Here is a 23664-nt window from a genome sequence, read left to right on the forward strand (position 1 = left end):
CTAATTTAATAAAAATGTGCAAGTCTTCTTCATATCGAGTTTCAGGGGTGATTTATATAAAAAAATTTACACAATATGTGAAAATTTCATGTAGTTTGGTGACTTGGGTCACGAAACTGCAGAATAAAGCTCCTCGGCCCACAGCCGATAGCGGGTAGAATACAATAAACAAATATCTCCCTCTAGTTAGTGGTTGGTTGGTTTATGCCACGTGTACAGTGGCAAGGTATAGTGACTCCATTATATGTGAGTATCCAATATAATTTGATCTGTGTTACCCAATCTATCTGTCCACTAGTTCTTGAACGAATGACAAACATTCTGTTCTGTCCAGCACCTATCAATGTAAGAATGTTGCCACTTTTTGTTGCTTAAATAAATTGGGTTGTACCAAATCACAGTGCAAATTGTATGCACTTTGGAGGATCTGCCCATGAAGGCTTGAGTGTTTTTTTAAAATTGGTTTTGTATTCTGATTATTGCAGATTAATGATTGTGAATGTAGTCAACAAAAATATGTGCTTGTTTTGCTCGGCTTTTTGTTGCACTGTGGACAGCAATCTTGTTTTATAATCCTGATTCTGGGAGCTGATAAAACGAGTGCAGGGATTAATAGTAACCTGCTTGATGAGTTTGTTTTTCTACACTCGTATGGTCGCATTCTTTGGTGGGTCTTGGGTCTTTTGATAGAACTTAACATAAATCACCTTCTTCTGGGTTCAATGGCTCCTTTAAAAAAAAAAAAATCTTAAAAAAAAAAAACCTTGGTACACATGACAACAAACTAAACTGAAACTGAGTTAGTATTGTAAAAGGAAAGATGGGTTATGATAAATTGGGTCTCAATGGTGTTCTGATGAAAGATGTACACCGACTGAGGTAATCAGGAAAACCTGTGGATTTAGACAATAATATGGTGGATATCTTGTGCAGCCCTATATGATTAGAATGTTCAATCTTTGCAATGCCAGCCAAATGCCTTAACTAAACTAAAGTGCCCCAATGACTCGTAGCCATTCTCAGTACAACATGAGCAAAGTTTGCGTCTGTCTTTTTGTCCTGAATTCTTATTATTTCCTCCTTTTAGTCCGTGCGTGCCCTGATTAATGACTTCAAAGACACACCAACGTTTATGTACAAAGCAGCTCACGTATTCTTCACTGACAGTGAGTATTAAAGTTTTCTTGATTGTGTTGCTTAAGCTCATCTGAACTAAAACCAACTTAAATATGCAAGTGGCAATTCTCAATACTTTGTAATATTGATTCTGGAATGTGGCTACCTGTGCAAATGTTTTTAATACAATATGCTTGTCCTTTTATGTTTGGTGGAAGAAGGACATGTATTTCTCATGCTAATATGGTTTTTAGATCATTGAAACTATATATCATCTTTGAGAGAATGGAATAGTTATTACAAATGCAGTTGAGGCAGAGCCCAATATAATTTATCATGGGATTGGAGTATTAGGATTAAAACATGTGAAAGGCAAGGAAAATAATATATCTCTGGAGTTGATGTGTTTCTACTTCAGAAAACAGATGGCCTGATATTTCTAAACTTAATTAAAATGTGCTTGTTATACATTTTAATAAAGACATGCAGAAATATTGTATTCAGTGCAGTCCTGTTTTAAGTGCTGACATTGTCCTTTTATGTAGGACGTACATAGCCCAAGTTGCTCTTTTCCAATGAGTTAATGCAAGTTCATAAGTCGTAGACAAGAGACAAGACATTTATTGTCACATGTACCAATTGGTACAGTGAAAATTGTGGTCACCATACAGCCATACGAATAAAAAAGAGCACAGAACACGATAGTCTTTAACATAGACATCCCCACACAGCAGAATCAAAGTTTCCTACTGTGAGGGAAGGCACCAAAGGAGCAGAATTAGGCCATTCGGTCCATCGAGTCTACTGCACCATTCAGTCATGGCTGATCTATCTTTCCCTCTCAACTCCCAATCAGGAGAGGACTGAGCAAGAGGGATAGGAAGGATCACGGTATGTCGAGATGGGTTTGTGGACAGCAGCAGGTAAAACAATGGCTCTGCCGGGACAATCCTGTGTGTGGATTTCACAAAGGAAACGGAAGTGGGCAGTGCGGGGTACTTTTTGAGTACTGGACTTGCTGTTATTCTGTTGCATCTTTGCACCAATAGATGTAATCTACCTGAAATATTAGGATAAGCATTAATTGGAATATTTGTTTTTGTATTTCATTGATAATTCCCTCTCGCAGCCTGCCCCGAGTCCTTGTTTACTGAGCTTGGAAAATCACGATGCACAAAAGTAATCAAGACCCTCAAAGAAATACATGCATCTTTTCTTCCTCTTGAATCCCAAGTGAGTAACTGCAGCAAGCATACCTGAATCGGTATTGATTTGTGTACCATTTCTGATGCTGCAGGATGTGTGGATGAAAGATAGTCACATTCTCCACTAATGTCTCTTCATTTTGAGTTAAATTGAAATATATTTCACTCTGACGACCTGCCTTTTGTGTTTTTTTCTACAACAAAGTTAAAAGTGACGCCTTGTAGTGATTAACAAATTAGCAATGTTCATTCAGACAACTGCAGCATTTAATTTTTTTTAATGCGATTTGACTTCATAACGTTATTACAGTTGTTATTTTCTTGTTTCTATCCCAATCAAACACTTTAATGTGTCTGTAAATGCATTGTGCAGCCAAAACGATAGCGTTCTGCAGTATTTTGGTTGTGAGTAATTCAATTTGGGGACCTATCACAAAGCAGCAGTACGGATTTCATTTCATCAGCACAAGTTTTGTTTAGTTTAGAGATGTAGCGCGGAAACAGGCCCTTTGGCCCACTGAGTCCGCGCCGACCAGCGATCCCCGCACATTAACACTATCCTACACACTCTAGGGACAATTGTATTTGTTATTTTTTTTAAATGCAGTACTAAACTAACTTCTGAAATGAATTATCCTGGATATACTTCAGAATATTTTTGCTTTCCATTTAAAAAAATCTATTGCAATGTCAACAGTACACTTTCATTTTTTGTTAAAAGGTCTCCGCATTAATTCTCTTGACTGATCCATGTTCTGTGTGTGTAATCTCCAAAAGGTGTACTCGCTCGATTCAATGGAATCATTTCATCACCTCTTCAACTCTCAAGCGGCAAATAGCAACAGCACCTTGCTGGAGAGTATGGCTGAACAGATAGCAACATTGTGTGAAACTCTGAAGGAATATCCAGCTGTGAGATATAGAAAGTAAGCATGTTCAGAAATCTCATTGCCATCGATGTTTGCTTTCTGCCAAGTCAGGTGCCATGGCCCACTATATTGAGGTACAAAGGCCCGTGCAATTCTTTCTTCAGATTCTAATTTCGACCCGAAACGTCATCCATTCCTTCTCTCCAGAAATTCTGCCTGTCCCGCTGAGTTACTCCAGCATTTTATGCCTATCTTTGGTGTAAACCAGCATCTACAGTTCCTTCCAACATATATTGGCTTTTAGTTCTAATCCTGAGATTTGATAGTATTGCTCCTTCCTGGTCTACAGTTGTTAGCTGTGCTATCAAAAGCATTTTTTTTCTGCTAAGCACCTGATCTCTTCAAGTGCTCCTTAAACTCAGAGTAAACAATGAGTAGGAAGGAACCACCCAAGTCACACTCTTTCTCTATCCCTCCCCCACCAAAGTCGCACCAGCTTCTCGTTTTCATCCAACAAGCAGCTAACAATAGCCTGTTTCCTTTATCATCGTTACATGTTTGCATATCTTTCATTCATTGTTCTTTATCTTTCAACATGATCGTCTACATCTCTTGTTGCCCTTTCCTGTGACTTTCAGTCTGAAGAAGGGTCTTGACTCAAAACGTCACCCATTCCTTCTCTCCAGAGATGCTGCCTGTCCCGCTGAGTTACTCCAGCATTTTGTGTCTACTGAGTAATATAGTGTTTTTGATTGTTTTATTTTACAAACTTCCAGTGCCTATGTAAATGTTAACAGATAATTGGAGCAGTTAGTCTTTTGAGAAAAATAAATCCTAGGTCCTAAACCTTGGAAGAATTTGCCATAGTGTGTAATATAAAATAAGCAAATAAATTAATGGGATTAATTAGACACAGCATTAAGATAGACACAAAATGCTGGAGTAATATCCAGAGATGCTGCCTGTCCCGCTGAGTAACTCCAGCATTTTGTGTCTATCTTCAGTGTAAACCAGCATCTGCAGTTTCGTCCTACATAGAATGGGTTTAGTGCAGCATTAGTGAAGATTGGTGGTTGATAGCATGGACCCCGTGGGCTGATCGGCCTGTTTTCATGCTGAATGACTTTGAGACGAAAATGATTGAAATAGAGAAGTTGAGAGCATGGGTGCATCAAATGAGGAGCAATGCTTGTTTTAAAGGCTGAAAGCATCATATTTAAGCTGCTTTCACTTGTTGACTGTTCACTGACCACAACTAGAATTCAGCAGTGATGTTTGTATGAGTAGTGTATTACTGTTTTGATTCCTGCAGCTAAAGCATTGTGTGATGAAGCGTCCTGTAGCCTTCTCGATTTCCCCTCTTTGACAAACTATAAGGTTTGGACCTAATGTTATCCCCTCTTGCCCTCAGCCACTCTGTTTTTTAAAACTTGCAGCAAGCTAATTGCTTGAGTTATGATTTGTTTTTTTAATTTGTTTCTTTAGGGGCCCAGATATGAATGCAGCCCTGGCAAATCTAATTCACGATAAACTGAATGCATACAAAGCTGATAATCCCAGCATGGGGGAAGTAAGTAATATCACTTATTTATTCCTCTGATTATCCATTCTGTCATCTTTAGTTATACTCTCTGCCTTCTCTATGATAGAGAGCCAACAGTGTTTAAAAACAGACGTGCTGTTTGGAAAGTATTTTCTATGCTATTTTATGGATGCTACTTGAAGCATTTCAGTGGTCCTAATGCCTCATTACTGATATAGGCTGAGAAACAAGGTTGATAAAATAGCACCTCTCTGGGAATTCTTTATAACCTTATTAACGCAGCTTGCTCAGATACCATTTGGTGCACAGTGCGTGCTGAAGCACCACTCTAAAGCTATTAGCTTACAATGTCATAACAAACCTCTGTGCTTTTGAATTCTGTTTCTAAACCAAAACTGTTGTCACATCTGCAGTTTCAGCAGATGCTCGGAGTCTGAGTTTTCCCTCGTGTTTACAATTGTAGGCCATTGCTATTTTTCAATTACATCAAACAGTGTTTTAATGTGAAAACTGAACCTGCGATTACTGGAGAACTTCATTATGACCCAGGCTACTGAAACTGCAACTTCTGATGTAGTAGCATTAAATGTTGGCTTACTCTTATTCATCGCTGTACCAACGCCTTTTGACATTTGACATGGAATAACCGACTGGAATTGATGAAGCAATTCCTAAAAGTTATCCAGCAGAGTGATGTGTGGATGGTGGGAGTCTGAGGTCGGGGGTCATTCATCAAAGCCTACATCTTCTATTTCCCTATATACAAAATGACCACTTTAAAAGGTCTCCATCCTTGTTTCTTTCTCTTCTGCTGCCTTTTCTGTCCATTTCCCTGTGTCCAGTGAGCAAAGACTAAGGAGAGGAAAGTTGTCAAGACTGCTTGCCAATGTGCACTATCCGGAATAGTGCGTGTTGAGGTGGTGCAGTGGTTACGTTAGAAGATTGGGAACTTGGAGACCCAAGTTTAAAACCCACCAGAATTGTTAATCTGAAATTGTCAGCAGGACATCGTGTCTTTGCTAATGGTGTCCACAAAACCATTGGATTGTTGTTTATAAAAACTCAAAAGTTTGCTGTTGCCCTTTTTGGAGGAAAGCTACCTTGCTTGCCTCTTCTGGCGTGTGTGTCCCGAAATATGTTGTCTTTCCACTGACTGGTTAGCACACAACAAAAGCTTTTTGCTATACCTCGGTACACGTAACAATAAACCAAACTTCCTGTCAGGGGCAGGAACAGGATGGATAGTAATTGCCTGAATTCCCACTGATGTGTGGCAACATAGTAGCGCAGCTGGTAGAACTGTTGCTTCAGTGCCAGAGACCCAGTTCTATCATGATCTCTGGCATTACATATGTGGAGTTTGCACGTTCTCCCTATGGCCGTGTGAATTCGTCACACATACCAAAGGCTTGAGGATTTGGAGGTTGTGTAGGATAGAACTGCAGGTGCTGGTTTAAATCAAAGATAGACACAAAATGCTGGAGTAACTCATTGGTACAGGCAGCATCTCTGGAGAGAAGGAAACGTCAACCATTCCTTCTTGGATTTGGAGATTAATTGGCCCCTGTAAATTGTCCTTAATGTGAACGAGTGATTGATCGGTGTTGGCCGAAGGGCCAGTTTACATGCTGTATCAGTCAGCATGATTCAATGATGTTCATTTTCAGGATGTGAACAACTAAAATGTGTCTTGAAATATAATGACCACCCACAGATATTCAGACATGATGTTCCCTATGATTCAGGAGTCTCTCAGCACTTGCCTGTCAAAGCAATCTAATAGCAAGCAGTGTGCCAAAATCATCACCTGGGATACATCTCCCAACCAGTTATTTTCTACACTGGAGTAGATGGGAGTATTTTGGGTTTATTTTGCTTTAGCTGTTGTTATCAGAAAATGTATTTTCCCAAATATTTTTTTCCATTGCCAGTTTCTTAAAGTGACAATAATTTGTTTAATTGATAATTATTCTGAATTTAAAATGTTCTCGGAGATGGGATTTAAGTATTCCATTATTTCTGTGTTCATTACCAAATTTAATATAGTGGAAAAATTGTCTATAATGTAATCAAAGTAAAGGCATTAACCTGGAACCCGACAGGAGCAGCTGGTTCGATTTGCAACGCAGCATCAATTATCTAGATTGTTTAAAGAGCACTTAACCAACAGTAGGCTAGGCTTCTGGCTGAACACCAGTCAGCTTGCAATCAGCATTGTTTTTGTTTTAAATTGAACTACATTTCAATGCCGCCAAGATGCTAATGTATCATTGAGGTGGGGCTGATGCTGAGCTCTATGGAAGGTCTCTGGAGTGTAGAGGGGTAGAGGGTAGAGGGGTCAGCTTGTGTATCAGCATTATGTTTCTTACTTCTTACTCTCTCAAATTCTATTCTTTCTCATTCCTTCTGGCCCACCCTTCCTTGTCCTTTCCAGTTTCCTCTGTTTTTTCTTCCAGAATGCGAACAATTACTCCATTTCAGCTAAGGGTAAATAACTGTGCTTTTATCTGTTTACTGTGTGTCTTTTTGCAGACCATACAAAGCCAATTCATGTTGTGCTATTATAAAATCATGGACTTCACATGCTGTAGATTTATGCCTAACTAAATCAGACTGGGGAAGGGGAACCTGTGTGCTAGGAGACTACATTCCACAAGACACTGCAAGGAAATGCAATTTGGAGATTGGAAGGTTGCAGTTATCTAATTGTGCTGTGCTACTTTCCAATCTTCAAATTGTGCTACGTAAATTTAGTTTTGCTACTTTCTTTATCCAGTTTGAAAGATGTTTGTGACTTGGATAAGTAATGAAAGACATCTATCTGATGGAAGGGAGGTGAGATAAACTTAGTGCTGTTGCAAAGGCATGTTGCATTCCAATACACACTTAGTGTAGATGTAGGCTTTGAATTACAAGCAAGAACTTACATTTAGAACCTATCACTTCCGCAGGAACGCTAAGAATCATTTTCCACGTTCAGAAATGCTTTGAAAGATATTTGGTCCCACAAGCCATTGAATGCTAAATCACTTGTGAACATGCAGTGGTATTGTTGGTTTAGGAATAAACGTTGTTCATGGCACGAGGGGAATGTTGCATTTGTCAAATAGTAGAAGCATTGGATCCATTGCACGAATGGAGAAAGGATGTCATGAGGTTGAAACTATTCTCTGTCGCACAGTGAAATAGTGAGACGATTTGGAGTATTTATAGATGGATTTTTGAAAAATTGTCAAGCTAACAGCTACGAACAATTAGTACAGAATAGGGTATTAGCGTTTAGGAAACCATTACAGGTGATTCCCAGGCTTTGACGAGATGGATGAGAATGGAATGATGCAGTTTGTAGTCCCGTCCAGTTGGGCCGTGGGAGAATGTGACCATGTCAATGGTTGGGAGCGGTCAGGGAGAGCGGGGAAGGACAACTTATTGTTATCACAGTCACATTGGTTCCCACTTCTGGTTTTGGCAAAGAGCCACATCGATTGGGGCAAGACCTGATTTGAAGGGATTTAAATTCAAGTTCTAGTTATGAAGGATGTTGTTAAAACAAATTGACCTGCAAGAGTAGATGGAAATGAGAAAATAAATACCATTCACAATTATGATAATTGATGTCTATTCCTACTCGGTCCTAAATGCCTCCCCACCCATCACTACCCTGGGATTAGATGAGTCTGGCTGTCAAGTTAAGGAGGTAGATTTGTAAACATAGAGTTTATTAACTCAGCTGTAATATTTACCTCCACAGATCTCCTAAATTTATACAGTGTATGCCTTTTGTTTAATCTATTACATCAAATCGTATTTAAAAATAAACATAGATTTGCAGTTGGAAAATACTTATTATAATGGAAATATTTCCCAATCATTTTTAGTTATTGCTATAGTCATCGTTTTATTGAAGACTGAAAGTTGCATTTTATTCCTTTTGGAAAGTGTGATAAATGTATTATAAAGCTTTTATTTTTTCCAACCTGCGAGGATATGATTAGAACTTAATAGGTTAAAAAGCAGTTAATCACCCGTGGAAGCGCAGGTGGATCAGATGTTTGCCTTGCTCAAGGGAAGGTGATTTTGAGTAAATTGCTGAATGCTGATTGAATTCCCCCTCTTTTTTCAGTAATTCCTGGTGTATTTCCAGTTTCCACCATCTGCAGTTTATTTTTTGTCCTGGTCTGAACGGGTGGTTTCTGGCATTATAGCCTGTGGTGTGGGTATCAAGCAGTTACAGGTGTGTGGGATCTGGATGGGGAACACAGGAATATGTGGTGATCAAGGTGATTTACAAGCCCATTCTAACTACACCAGCAATTCCCATCCAGATGTTGTCACTGGTAAGCTAAAAGGATAGTCAGTGAGTGCTATGCAATATAATTTGGCTTGATGTTTCTGTCTGTAATTGAAGATAACCCTTAATCCTGTGTGCACGCTCATTTGTCTGCAACTTTTTGACCAGGGTCCTGAGAAGTCACGTTCACAACTATTGATTCTGGATCGTGGTTATGACTGTGTATCCCCAATACTGCATGAGCTCACACTCCAGGCAATGGCCCACGACCTTCTGCCCATTGAGCAAGACATATATTCGTAAGTTACCTTTTAAACTACCTTTTTGTGTTGGAGCTGCTGCAACCCTCTTGGGATACATTCCATTGAAGGTTGTGAAAGAATCCCATATTATTAAGGATAACACTTTCAAGTAAAGACCAATTTGAACAGTATAAAATGTTTGTTCATTGTTTCCTTTGAGATCTTTGGCGCTTCATTCTGAGTTTTTCTGCCTTTAGTTGATTTTAATATTCCATTTCTCAGTTCCTCGTGATTCAAGAGGGGAGAATGGAAACTTTAGTTTAGAGATACAGCAAGGAAACAGTCCCTTCATCCCACCATGTCCAACCTGACCAATTATCACCCATACACCAGTTCTATGTTATCCCAGTTTTCCATTCGAGACACTAGGGGAATTTTACAGAAGCCAATTAACCTACAAGTTGGCACTTCTTTGGAAAGTGGAAGGAATCCGGAACACCTGGAGAAAACCCACTTGGTCACAAGTAGAACGTACAAACTTCATACAGACAGCGCCCATAGTCAGGATCGAACCTGGGTCTCTGCCGCTGTGAGGTAGTAACTCGACCACTGCCCCACTGTGTCGAACCTAGAGATATTTTGTCGGGACTAAATTGCAATCTCAGCAACTTTCTGTCTTTGTAGTAAGCTGGGTACATGCTTGAACACTTTACTGCTTTGTTCCTCAGGTATGATACTACAGGAGTGGCAGAGTCACGTGTGAAAGAAACTCTTCTCGATGAGGACGACGAGCTGTGGATGAAGCTGCGCCACTTGCACATTGCTGACGTTTCCAAGTATGTGCACTTGAATTGTAGCTAAACTTCAAAAGCACTTTATTTGTTGTGAAATAATGAAGGAAGCCTGTGGTACTGGAGTGAACAATTCACTAACGGTTTGGAAAAATGTTGTGCATTCTGCTTCAGCTAGCACAGTTACTGTTTTCCATGTGGTCCTAATATCTGTCAACATTTCCACACTGAAGTACCATAATCTTTGCTCTGAAAACTCAGAAAATTCTCAGAAAACTAGTATAATATAAACACACATGCAATTACCTCACTTCTAGAATAAAAATAATAATTGCCGTCTACAAATGTTGAACGACAACTTTATTTTATCCAACCTTCCTGGGCTCATCCACTTAGTGTTGTTTGCACCATGGAGAATAGTAAAGGAATTTTAAATTATAATTCATTGATTCTACATGTACACACATTAAAAAACAAGTCTCCTTTGCACCTTCCACATGGAGGGCTCGGGTGACTTGATATAACAGACAAATTATACTCCAATTCCATTGTGTGAAAACTGCTTGGTAAATGGCTACAGAATACTTGTAAAGCAGTGTTGCTACTACGCTCTAGATTTGCTGTGAATCAGAGAGTTTCAACTCCAAGACAAAAGTGTTCATCATGGGTACTGATCTCATAGAAAATAGGCGCAGGAGTAGGCCATTCGGCCCTTTGAGCCAGCACCGCCATTCAATATGATCATGGCTGATCATCCAAAATCAGTATCCCGTTCCTGCTTTTTCCACATATCCCTAGATTCTGTTAGCCCTAAGAGCTAAATCTAACTCTCTTGAAATCTCCCCATCTTCTAAGGTGTCTACAGGAGTCGCTGCCTCAAAATGGCAGCCAGCATCGTCAGAGACCCACACCATCCTCGACACGCTCTCATTTCACTCATGCCATGTGTGGGACGGTACAGGAGCCTGACAACTGTCACAGCCAAGTTCAGGAGCAGCTCCTTCCCTACACCCACCAGGCCATTAAATACTACAACCTACAAACTACATAGATTTGGGGATTTTGTTTTTGTTTTTGCACTATTACTGTTTTTTATAAAATACTCTTGACTCTCCTCCCTTTCATACAGGCAGGTGACAGAGTTATTAAAGACATTCTGTGAAAGCAAAAGGATGACCACTGATAAGGTGAGCAGAGGTTTATTGAATGCTTATTCCGCATGCATAATTTGTTGCTCCAAATGAAGGTTAAATAAGTGAAGGGGATTGGACTCTTCGTTACAGAGCTAATTTTATACCTTGTCATGAGACTGATTATTTTTGTTGGAATGCCTAGGCTGAGAGGAGACCTTGATCAAAGTACATAAAACGATGAGAGACATAAATAGGATAAGGAGTCAGAATCTTTTTCCCCCAGGGTGGAAATGTCAAAGACTACAGGGCAAAACTTGAAGGTGAGAAGAGCAAAGTTTAAAGGAGATGTGCAGGGTAACTTTTTTTATACAGAGGGTGTAGATGGCTGGAACACACTGCCAGGGATGGTGGTGGAGGCAGGTATCTAAGGAGCTTTTAGGTGGACACATGGATATGCAGGGAATGGGGGTCTATGGATCCCGTGCAGGCAATGAAATTAGTTTAGCTTGGCCGACGGGACTCAAGGGCTTGTTCCTGGGCTATTCTCTTATGTTCTATGTTTGATTAGTTGCTCCTTATTGATGTGTGGTTGCGATGCTAATCATCATTATCAGTGATTGGAGGTTAAGAATGTTGACATCTTGTACAGATCAACAGGATTTGTTTACCACGGAAATTAAATGTGAAACATTAATGTACTACAAGCAGATTTTTGGGAGTTAAAGTAGGCTAATAGTAAATTTAAACCCCAATCCTTCATTGCATCGCATCTCTGTCCAAAACTTCAATTAATGGTTTCAATTTAAAAAAGATCTAATGGTCATTGAGGACCCAAGACGCTGTTTCACAAGTGTTAAAGTCTCTTCATTGGATGTGGACAGTATAAATGAATATTAAATTTGGATGTGCCCAGGATAACTTCAGGCACACACATACTAGTTTCATACTTTGAGCAGTTGATGTTGAAGTGAAACCAATGACAAGATCACTGATTTTTCTTTCAGGCAAATCTGCGGGATCTTTCTCAAATGCTGAAGAAAATGCCACAATATCAAAAGGAGCTCAGTAAAGTACGTGCTTGTTTCCCATCTGTCAGTCGGATGCAAGAATAAATGAGCAGACGTGTTTACAATGCAAGCTTTAGCAATCTGTTCCCACAGGGAAATACTGAATGGAACATTAACCCCTTTATAATTACAGGATATATTGATAAGACCATATCTGAAATACAGTGCAGTTTTGGTTATCTTATTTAAGAAAAGATATCCTGTGCTGTCATTAGAGGCGGTCTGAAGGAGGCCCACTGGGCTTACGCAGTGAGAGGATTGTTATGCTGCCAGTTCCTGAGCAAATTTAGATCCGAATCTTTGGATTTGAGAAGGGTGATCTTATTCAACATACAAGATTCTTGTGGGACTTGGTGGTAGCTGTTTTGATGTTCCCACTATTGGAAGAATATCAAATTATGGGGCATGGCTACAAGATTGAGGGGTGGGGAAGGTCTTATAAAAGTGTGCATAGGAACTTCTTGCGAAGGCCTCTTTAATTATTTGATATTGCCATGGTTCTTGTAATAATACTTTTTTTTTTCCTTCCAGTACTCAACACACTTGCATTTGGTTGAAGACTGTATGAAGCATTTCAAAGGCACAGTTGAGAAGTTGTGCAAAGTGGAGCAGGTCAGATCACTGGGAGCACGTGCTAATGTAGTTGTTAGTAATGGTCAAAGGGCATTGGCCATTTTTTGTGACATGAATAATAAACTGGTCATTTTGATATGAGCCTGTCAAAGGTTCTGCTCTGATTGATTGAAAGATACAAGGTGGAAAATGGCCCTTCTCCCCACAGAGTCCTCGCTGACCATCGATCACCCATTCACACTAGTTCTATGTTATCCCGCTTTCTCATCCACTCCCTACACACTAGGGGCAATTTACAGAGGGCCAATTAGCCTACAAACCCGCATGTCTTTGGGATGTGGGAGGAGACCCACATGGTCACACACACACACACACACACACACACACACACACACAGAGACACACACACACACACACACACACACACACACACACACACACACAGACACACACACGCACGCACGCACACACACAGACACACACACACACACACACCCCCCTCCCCGAGGTCAGGATTGAAGCGGGGTGGATTCTCTGGCGCTGTGAGGCTGTGCTGCCCGTCATTAGCCATCTATCATTAACTGCTGCGTCAAATGAAGTTTTCTTCATGGTACAGATTAATAAAAACATCTCTGCCCCACATGTAGGACCTTGCTATGGGAACTGACTCAGAGGGAGAGAAGATCAAAGATCCAATGAAAATCATCGTGCCGGTTTTACTGGATACAAGTATCAAATCCTATGACAAGATTAGAATCATCCTTTTGTATATCTTCCTCAAATCAGGTGTGGTTTTTTTTCATTAAAGTACTATTCAGTTCATCCATTGAGAATTACAGATTTTTTTACAAGGCAGATTAGGTGAGGCTATACTCAGCAGAGCCAGCATGAGAGCTCTTGTTGCTACAGCTTGGTGGCCAGAATGGAAAGCATGACCGTCTCTTAAGTGGCACATCAATGCATCATCATTCCAGTAAAGAATACTCGGCTACTGTTGCAACTTGATGTGATAGATTTCCTGGAGTCTGATCACTCAGTCTGTTAAAGATGGTATAAACAGTGAAGTGTAGTAATACTAAGCTGCTAATTTCAGCCTCTGCCAAGTTTGTCGATGTTGGCCAGGGTTCCCATCACCTTCTTGGCCTTTCTGTTTGGCATTGCAAACTAAGGAGGAGAAAGTTCTAAATGTAATTGCTTGTAAATATCTTGAGTGTAGACTTCCATTGATCTGGTAACTTTTACTTTTAGATGTCCCAACATACTTTGCAACCACTGAAGCAGTTTTGAAATCAGTTATTGCACATTATGTAGGGAATACAACATCTAAATTCACACAGGAAGTTCTCAAAGAGAAGGATGTCTCTTTATAGCAATGCTGATCAGAGCTATTGGGGGGGGGGGGGGGGGGGGGGGGTAACCATTTCTGCTGCTCTTTGGAATAATACCGTGGGATCTATCACACCCAGTTGACAAGACACACTATTCAGTCTGAAGAAGGATCCTGACCTGTAACGTCACCTATTCCTTTTCTCCAAGGATGCTGTCTGACCCGTTGAGTGATTCAGCGTTTTTGTGTCTCTCTCTGGTATAAACCAGTATCTACAGTTCCTTCCTACACGTCAAGAATGTGTTCAATTGTCATTTGTACCGGCGACAGAACAATGAAATTCATACTTACCACAGCTTCACGATCCATGAACAAAATAGCAGACAAATAAATATACAATAATCCATAATGCAATATATTAATAAGTAATAATAGTAGGTAGCCATAATAGTGCCAAACCAACGTGTGGTGCAACCAAAACAAAGTCCAGAATAGGTCCTAGACGTTGAGATAAGGTTATGGTTAATGTTATGTAGTGTTCAAGAATGTGATGGTTGTCGAGAAGAAGCTGTTCTTGAACCTGGTTGTCACATTTTCAGGCCTAACGCAGAGAGTTAATCAGCATCTGTGAAGGGCAACAGACGGAATGTTATGGGTGGGGTCCCATCTTCACTCTGGTGGAGCAGAGAGAGGGGATAGTATCTAGAAAGAGCCATTCTTTCTACCACCTATCCCGTCTCAACTCCATCTGCCCCAACCCGAAACATTCCATCTGTTTCCCTCCACAGATGCTGCCCGACCCGTTAAGTTCCCCCCAGAACGTTATTTTAACTCAATATTCCAGCATCTGCGCAGTCTTGTCTCTCATGACTCCGTTATCATTTCTGTATTTGAACCTTGTGGCCTTTGGTTGTTTCAGGGATCACAGAGGAGAACCTCACCAAACTTATACAGCACGCAAACATCCAGGTTGACAGCAGCATCATCCAAAATGTTCAGAACCTAGGCACTACCATCATCACTGGGGTATGTAATACCTGGAATACACTGCAGTTCAATTTTGCTTCTGGTCACTTTCGGCAACAATGCAACAATAGGTATTTTCTTGTTTTGTTCAGTATGTTTTACAGGTATAATTCAGTGTATATTAACCTTATCAAATTGTAATGTTTTAAAATTATTTATGGTATATATCCATGTTAGACATTTGGATAAGCATGTGGATATGCAGCGAATGGAAGAACATGGATTTTGTTCAGTGTGATTGCCAGGACGTGGTGATGCAGGCAGATATGACAGTGGCCTTTAAGAGGCGTTTGTATGGGTACATGGATATGCAGGTATTGGAGGGATATAGATAATGCACAGGCAGATAAAAGAGATGGTCCCGGCATCATGTTTGGCAGAGACATTGTGGGCCGAAGGGCCTCTTCTTATGCTGCACTGTTCTCCGTTCTAATATCCTTTTCCATTTCATTTTAAGGGTGGATCACCCTCCAAGTCGAAACAAGACAGAAAACATCGAACAGAGTCAACTTACCAACTCTCCAGGTGGACACCAGCCATTAAAGACATTATGGAGGTTGGTGCTTATAGTACAAATCCAGTTTGTGTGCTGCACATTTGTGGATGGAATGTGATCTGTATTTTCATTGTAAAACATGCTTGTGCCAGGCGTCACAGAAAGACCTGGGATATATTTCTTGTCTCTGAGATCTACAGGCAAACAGCAGTGCAGGCACGAGTGTAATATGAATTCTCAGCACTGTTGGAGCTGTGAATGTTTTCAGTGTCAACATATATGACGTCCCTCTTCATGGTATCTGCCTACAGGATGCAGCCCACCCTGAATAATTTAGCTTGTGTTGTACCAGAGACTGAGAACCCATCCAAATCTGTTACTTTGCAATGGTGTCGATATTTCTGTGTAACAGCTTGTGGTTTTCACAGGATGCCACAGAAGAAAAGCTTTGCAAAAAGCAGTGGCCATTTGTCTCGGACCCCACTCCAACGACATCCACTCAGACAGCAGTCAGGTATGTGATCGATGCCTACTCTAACCTATTTAGTTGAAAACCAAAGTCAGATGTGGGGTGTGTTGCACAGATTGAACAGGTGACATGGTGGCGCAGTGGTAGAGCTACTTCCACACAGCGCCAGAGACCCGGGTTCAATCCTGACTACAGGTGCTTGTCTGTATGGAGTGACCTGCGTGGGGTTTTCCTTCCACACTCCAAAGATGTACAGGTTTATATATTAATTGGCTTGGTGTAATGTGAAATTGTCCCTAGTGTGTAGTGTAGTGTGAATGTGCGGGGATTGCTGGTCGGTGTGGACTCGGTGAGCCGAAGGGCCTGTTTCCACTCTGTATCTCTAAACTAAACCAGTAAATAGCTTGTTTCTCTTTATTGCAGGTGTTGTGTGAATCCATGTTACATAGCAGTGAGACTAAATGAATGGAGCGATATCACTGATAGACACAGTGCTAGCTTAACTCAGCAGGTCAGGCAGCATCTGCGGAGAAAAAAAGACGGGTGATGTTTTAGGTCGAGACTCCAGGGATGCTGCGTGACCCGCTGAGTTACTCTAGCACTTTGTGTCTATCTTTGGTATAAACCAGCAACTGCAGTTCCATTTTATTATATCTTTAAACTCTTCAGTTGTGTCAAAAGGTTCGATGGGCAATAAGTGCTGACCACGCCAGCAATTCCCACAGCCAGATTAAAGGCTTAAATGTTGTATTAATGAAGATTGGGTTCATGTTCACGTTTATTGTCACATGCCCCAATTGGTACAGTGAGATTGTGTGCTTGCATAAAATAACCCGCTCCCAGTATTTATTAATACTGTGTTAATAATATCTGAGGAGTCTTTAACTGAAGTGAACATTTCTTCCCCCTTCCAGTGCCCGCTTTGGTCACTGGCACAAGAGCAAGACTCCAACAGAGTACAGAAGTGGACCCCGACTCATTGTTTTTGTTATCGGAGGCATCACCATGTCTGAGATGCGCTGCGCCTATGAAGTAACAAAAGCCACCGACAACAAATGGGAGGTGTTGATCGGTAAGTGTGGCAGCTCTGCCATTCTAGCGTCATACAGCATCAAAACAGGCCCTTCCACCCAACTTGCCCACGCCAACCAACATGTACAGGTGTCAGATGTTATGGGGAGAAGGCAGAATAGGGTTAGGAGAGAGAGAGAGATAGATCAGCCATGATTGAATGGTGGAGTAGACTTGATGGGCTGAAAATGGCCTAATTCTACTCCTATCACTTATGATCTTATGATGTCCCATCTACACTCGTTATTCTACCTGCCTTTGGCCCATTTCCCTCTAAATCTATCCTATCCATGTACCTGTCTAAATGTTTCTTTAATGTTGGGATAGTAAAATATCTACGTGGGATCATCTATATTGGAAACACTTATAGAATTTGTCCAAATATTATAGACTTTGACCAACTCTGTCCAAACGAGGTACGTCAAGGGTACACTATCAGCTGGCACATGAGATGGCAGCTGGAGATTGTGGTTTGAATTGGCTCATAAATGCAAGTCACCTATTTCAGTTCGTCCTGCTTCTCATATTCCTGTCAGAAATAGTTATCATAGAAAATGGGTGCAGGAGTCGGCCATTCGGCCCTTCAAGGCATTCAATATGATCATGCCTTGTCCCTAGTGTGTAGTGTAGTGTGAATGTGCGGGGATTGCTGGTCGGTGTGGACTCGGTGACTCGGGACGACAGATGGCACAATGGGCTAAGTGTTCGGCTGGCAACCGGAAGGTAGCTGGTTCGAATCCCGCTTGGAGTGCATACTGTCGTTGTGTCCTTGGGCAAGACACTTCACCCACCTTTGCATGTGTGTGTCCTTGGGCAAGCCACTTCACCCATCTTTGCCTGTGTGTGAATGTAATTATGTGAAGCACTTTGGGGTCAATGCAAGTTGACTAAAAATGTGCTATATAAATAAAGAAATTTAATTTAATTTAATTTAATGCCTGATCATCCAAAATCAGTACCCCGTTCCTGCTTTCTCCCCATATCCCTTGATTCCGTTAGCCCTAAGAGCTAAATCTAACTCCCTCTTATCATTGTGAGTAGCAAAATATTCTTGCCGTGTAGTCATTCTTGTTGCAAAGGAAAACAAGCATCTAATTTGTGTACAGGAGGCTCTGACGAGCACAGTTTGATACTGACCATCCACTTGCAATAAATGCTAAACACGAGGTAATGTTCATAAGTGATAGGAACAGAATTTGTCATTTGGTCCATCAAGTCTACTCCCCCATTCAATCTTGGCTGATCCACCTTTCCCTCTCAAACCCATTCTCCCATAACCCCTAACACCCGTACTAATTAAGAATCTATCAATCTGTCTTAAAAATATCCATTGACTTGGCCTCCACAACCGTCTGTGGCAATGAATTCCTCTGCCACGGACCTGCCTGTTGGGAATTCTTGATCCTTCACTTGCAGCTGAGGCATGTCTATTTTTATCTGGTCAATAACAGAACAACGTTTATCCATTTCTTGTCTCCACTCTAGGTTCAACTCACATCCTCACTCCAGAAAAATTCCTGGACAGCCTGAAGAATTTAGACAATCCCTTGGAGTCACAAAGCTGAAACAACTTGGATGTCACCATCCCTTCAAAAGCTGATAGTTTTCCGACTGTAATTAAATCCACAGACTCTAACGCATCTGTTGTATGTTTAGCTCACGAGAGATAGATGTAATTATTTATTTATCCTTCAATTGAAGTTTACAGTTGTATCCTTTTATAATTGTCACGCCTGGGTGCCATCAGTGCTAATTAGCTTGCCATTTTGGAAGCTTCCTATGAGTTCTTCCTCTTCCACACCATTTTGCTGCCTCTCCCAAATAAAAATGTCCCCCACCACTTGGATGGTGATTCATTAAATGTTCCCCAAGCCCACATTATATACACTCTCACTGTTGGAATAGGTAGTCTGTATTTTCCAATAAGTGGCAGGTTACCCTTTTGCTAAGTGCGAAGGTGTTACGGGTGTGTAGATAAGTCGGGGAACTCCTGCCGTCGGTGCCTGGTCCGCTCTGTCTGTGGCCTTGAGCTCTGGGTAACCTGTAGCTAGCTGGTGGTGATAGCAATCTTGTGGCTTCCTCCCTTCCCTGTGGTCAGCTCACCTGGCCCTTCCTTCCACCCAGTCTTCACTCTGCCCTTGTCTGTGCCTCCACATCACAACCTACACAGTCCCCTCCTGCACCCAACCACACACCTTTGTCCGTGGAACTTTTAACCAGCAGAAGGAGTTGTCGGGGTGACTCACCCCAGGTTTAGATAGAAAGGGGCAAGAATGAGTTACAACGGTTGTCATGAACCAGTGTCTACAGGTTGAAGAATGAGGTGCACTGATGCTATCTGCTACCTTGTGAAACGCAACCAAAGCTAGCAAACAACTTGCCATCTGGTGAGTTGGTTTACTTCTGTAACCAATCTTTTCATGTATAATTGCAGAGAGTGCCTCGACACCAATGAAATCCCTCTTGTAAACACATTTTTACTGCACTTTTCATTGTAAACTGGAAGCTGGGATCAAATCATAAAAGATGATATATTTGTATTGTGTTGCATAATCTTTACCAAGCCCCTCTGCTTGCATGTGTGAACAGACATTAAACTTGTGTGTTTCATTCTTTAGATTCAGGTTCAGATAAAGTTAACCCAAATCCCTTTGATTGGACTGTGTAGAATACCAACTGTGCAGCCACCCCATTGTTGCTTTGTATAGGCATACATTATATATGTTTGACATTTATTGAAGTATATTTTTTAAACCAAATAATGAAAAATAGAATTTAGGACAAAAATATGTTTAAGGATCAGTGGGACAGATGTTGAATTTGAAAATTACAATCGCAATAAGTACATTTAATCTGAAACCAAAATATATATTGCAGATTATACATGTTTCGTATCATATTTTCCATTGCCAGTAATCTTCCTTAAATTCCTGTTGGATGATGTGCAATTGATGACACATTGCTGAATCAGGTTCCCTCTGACTAATTCCGGAGCTGCGGCCTTATTGCTTGCCCTCTCTATTGTCCTGGCCATCCATGGTCAGTGGGACAACATCTACTCAAGCTATTAAGCCCACTTGAAGGAAGTGGTCGAGGGCGATTTGCACTCTGGATTTTCCACAGGTAGAGCTCTCCTGTTTATGCCCCAGCACCCACCCTCTGCTCCTGTGCCACGAGCACTGCCAAAACTAGAGGCTTAATGTGGAATTGTGGCCCAAACCTACATCTGATTACAGGCAGGTTGGCATGGACCAGCGTCCCACAGGATGCACAACAGGAGATGAATTGATTTTCTAGATTATTTAACCTAGTGAAGCTCGTATTCAAAGATATTTTCACGCCTAAACACTTAATACCTCGAAGGTAAATTATTAATGAAGTTCTCTTTATTAACTGAGAGCTTTCTTCTAGCGAGTATTTTAAATGTGTTTTGTTTTTATGTTTACTGGAGAAATGTGACAAGATTATTTTCTTTACCCATCCTCTAAGTTGAATCCAGTTTTCTGAGCTGTAAGTCCAGCTACACCTAGCGAGCACAACATTCCTTCTCTCAGTCGAGCGACCAGGTTGCAACAACGGTATTGTCACATTTCACACCAAAGGGGATGTCGTAGGTTTTTCAGCCAAGGCCTAGTTTGTCAATGTTTGCAAGAACTCCTGCCCTTCTGCAGCTCAAGGAGATTATTAGGAGACTACTAGGAGCCTCTGCTCACGGTGAGGTCCGCCAAGCTGCATGTGTTCACTTTCTGAAGCTTCATTGCACTAACTAAATGCATTGCCGACCCACTCCGCACAAGTTCCTCGTAAATGGGATTTTTTTCAATGCATTGGATGTCTGTAAACTTTTTCTCCAATAATATTATGGATTTAATTTGTCCGTCTACATTGAAAATTTATTTAATGACATGTAGAAAATGTGGGTGGATTCATCTGGTTGTGGATAACCTTGTAGTCCAGTTTAAACTATTCATGGGATAGCTAGCTTGCCACTTTTCAAAATGTTTGCCTTAATCCACATGTATCCTGTTTAATTACAATGTATGCCTGAATTACAGAACTCTCCCAACACTCCGCTCTTTTAATGGAATGATACTAAAAATTGTTCCGAATGCATTGCAGCTTTGAAACGGTTTAGCAATCTGCTCTCCATTGGCACATTTAAGAAGTTGACCCTACAAAAAGCACTTGTGGGAAAGACATTTGTAGTTCAAGGTGCATTGGGTTGAAGTGATATTTTCTGGTTTCTGTTGGAAGGTGATCCATCCATAGCCACAGGGCATTATCCAAGGTGCTTTGTGTTCAGCTGTATATTTACTCTTGTGCATACAGCTTGGCCTTTTGAAAGATTGCAGTGAATTCATTGACTTGCCTGAAACCCGAAGCACTTTTAAAGCCAGGTTACATCAGTGTTGTATTCCAGCTTGTACCATGCTTTCCTCACCTCCACCAAAGACCCAGATCAATCACTTGTCTTCACTGGAACTTCTGAATTTGGTCAGTACCTTCCTGGTTCCTTTATGCTCCTCTCAACAGTATGACTGTATATTGAGACAGAGTGCTGGAGTAACTCTGCGGGTCAGGCAGCATTTCTGGACAACACAGATAGATGACATTTCGTGCCGTGATCCTTCTTCAGTCACTTCTCCGTGTTCTCCAGAGATACTGCCTGATCTGCTGAGTTGCTCCAGCACTCTGTGTCTTTTGTTTTTAAACCAGATCTGGGTATCCTTCAGCAAATTACAGTAGCCTCCCGTTCCTTCAGAAGGTGGTTGTGAGGGAATTGATGTGACGAAAGGGTGTTCTCACACCTGCAGTCAGATCGCATGCCTTGAACTGGAAGGAGCAATTTGATTCAATGTTCTGCCCTTGGACTCCACCGAGTAATGTGCCTGTAGTCAACAATCCAATGGATTTAATTGCAGTGTGTACATGATTTAACTGGATGGCAATAATCAATGTAAATATTTCTACTTTATTTTAGCAGTAATAGCCAGAATATTTTTTGTATGTACGTGCATTTAACAATGACAGTGCTACTCGCGTGGTGTGTGTTGTGTATAATCTGCAAAAGATATAATAAACTTATCCTTTTGTTATTTAATTGAATTCTGTTTCCGAAATGAAAACCTAGCATTTTTCATTCCATGACCTTGGGATAAGCTGAACAATCTTGAGAACATGGATAGGTGACATTTCAGGTAGGGATCCATCTACAGACTCTGATGAAGCCATCACGTGTCCATGTTCTCCATGGCTGCTGTCTGACCCAATGAGTTACTCCAACACTCCTTTTCTGTAAATCAGAGCCCATGGTTCCTTGTTGATTCATATACTCCAGGTCTTCCTGCATTCATTCATTAGCCATTTCATTCTCAAATGTGAATCAAATCGAACAGTTAATCAGCAACCTCCTCCTATTCTCATCTTTATTTTTGAGGAGGTTTGTGATTGAACAGCTGATGATGGTTGGCCTTTGAACAGTTGTGATGGTTCAATCTGGTTCAGTTTAGTTTATTGTCACGTGTACCGAGGTGCAGTGGAAAACATTTTTGTTGCGTGCTAACCAGTCAGCAGAAAGACAATACATGATTACAATCGAGCCACTAATTTTGTGCAATCAGAAGGTCTTTGACTGTTTTCAATTTAATTTCACTTGAATCAATGTCGTCTTTGAATTGTTCCTAGTTACATTAGTCTATCTTGGAGCTTTCCATGCACAATTCTGTTTTTAAACAAAGTCTCTATAGCAAGCAGTTATCTGAAATATACTTTTCGAATGCAGGGAATTGCTTGATAAAAGAGTGGAATTACAGCAAATAAAACAGTCCTTCAGGCACCCTTGTCTATGTTGACCATCCAGTTGTAACCAGAACATTAGTGTGACAGAGTTGGAGGACATGTGGGTTCCTGCAGTAAGGAGCAGAGTGGGATTTGTACATGTACTGACTTGAGATTGCCCTTGCCACTCTTTTAATTGTAATGGGGTCTTCAGATCCAATAGAAAGATGAAACCTTGGGGTGACAAGAGATTGCAGATGCTGCAACTCGAGAAGCATCTGTGCAAGCAAAGGGTCGGATGACGTTTCTGGTTGAGCACTGCATCAGGACCAAGAGTGTTGGTGGCAGATCGTCAGAAGAAAGAGGGATCGGGGTGAGATGCTGCTAGGCTAAGAGGTGAGGGATAGGGGTGAGAGATGCTGCTAGGCTAAGAGGTGAGGGATAGGGGTGAGACATGCTGCTAGGCTATGAGATGAGGGATAGGGGTGAGACATGCTGCTGGGCTATGAGTGGAATTGGGTGGGGTGGAAGATGATGGAGCTTAATCGGGGAAGGGGAGGGGGAAGTAGAGAGAGACTGGATGTGAAATATGAAACGATCAAAATATAGGACCTTTGTGGAGAGACCATCGATACTTCCCATTGCCTGACTGTGCAAACAGAACAAC

The 23664-nt window shown here is 41.1% G+C and overlaps 1 protein-coding gene across 2 annotated transcripts in view; it reads left to right on the forward strand.

Annotated features, from left to right (window-relative positions):
• stxbp2 (syntaxin binding protein 2) overlaps positions 1-22325 on the forward strand; it is a 36456-nt gene extending 14131 nt beyond the window's left edge. For both annotated transcript variants that reach the window (XM_033012192.1, XM_033012194.1), the window contains exons 5-19: positions 1088-1166; positions 2246-2349; positions 3099-3247; positions 4676-4760; positions 9193-9323; positions 9995-10102; positions 11187-11244; positions 12195-12260; positions 12789-12869; positions 13478-13616; positions 15077-15183; positions 15641-15739; positions 16108-16193; positions 17063-17220; positions 18705-22325. In XM_033012192.1, coding sequence (XP_032868083.1) covers positions 1088-1166; positions 2246-2349; positions 3099-3247; positions 4676-4760; positions 9193-9323; positions 9995-10102; positions 11187-11244; positions 12195-12260; positions 12789-12869; positions 13478-13616; positions 15077-15183; positions 15641-15739; positions 16108-16193; positions 17063-17220; positions 18705-18784 — 1530 coding nt within the window. In that variant the 3' untranslated portion in view covers positions 18785-22325. The remainder of the gene's footprint in view (positions 1-1087; positions 1167-2245; positions 2350-3098; positions 3248-4675; positions 4761-9192; positions 9324-9994; positions 10103-11186; positions 11245-12194; positions 12261-12788; positions 12870-13477; positions 13617-15076; positions 15184-15640; positions 15740-16107; positions 16194-17062; positions 17221-18704) is intronic.
• The last annotated feature ends 1339 nt before the right edge of the window (positions 22326-23664 follow it).

The sequence above is a fragment of the Amblyraja radiata genome, chromosome 35 (assembly GCF_010909765.2).
Source record: "Amblyraja radiata isolate CabotCenter1 chromosome 35, sAmbRad1.1.pri, whole genome shotgun sequence".
Classification (NCBI taxonomy): domain Eukaryota; kingdom Metazoa; phylum Chordata; class Chondrichthyes; order Rajiformes; family Rajidae; genus Amblyraja; species Amblyraja radiata.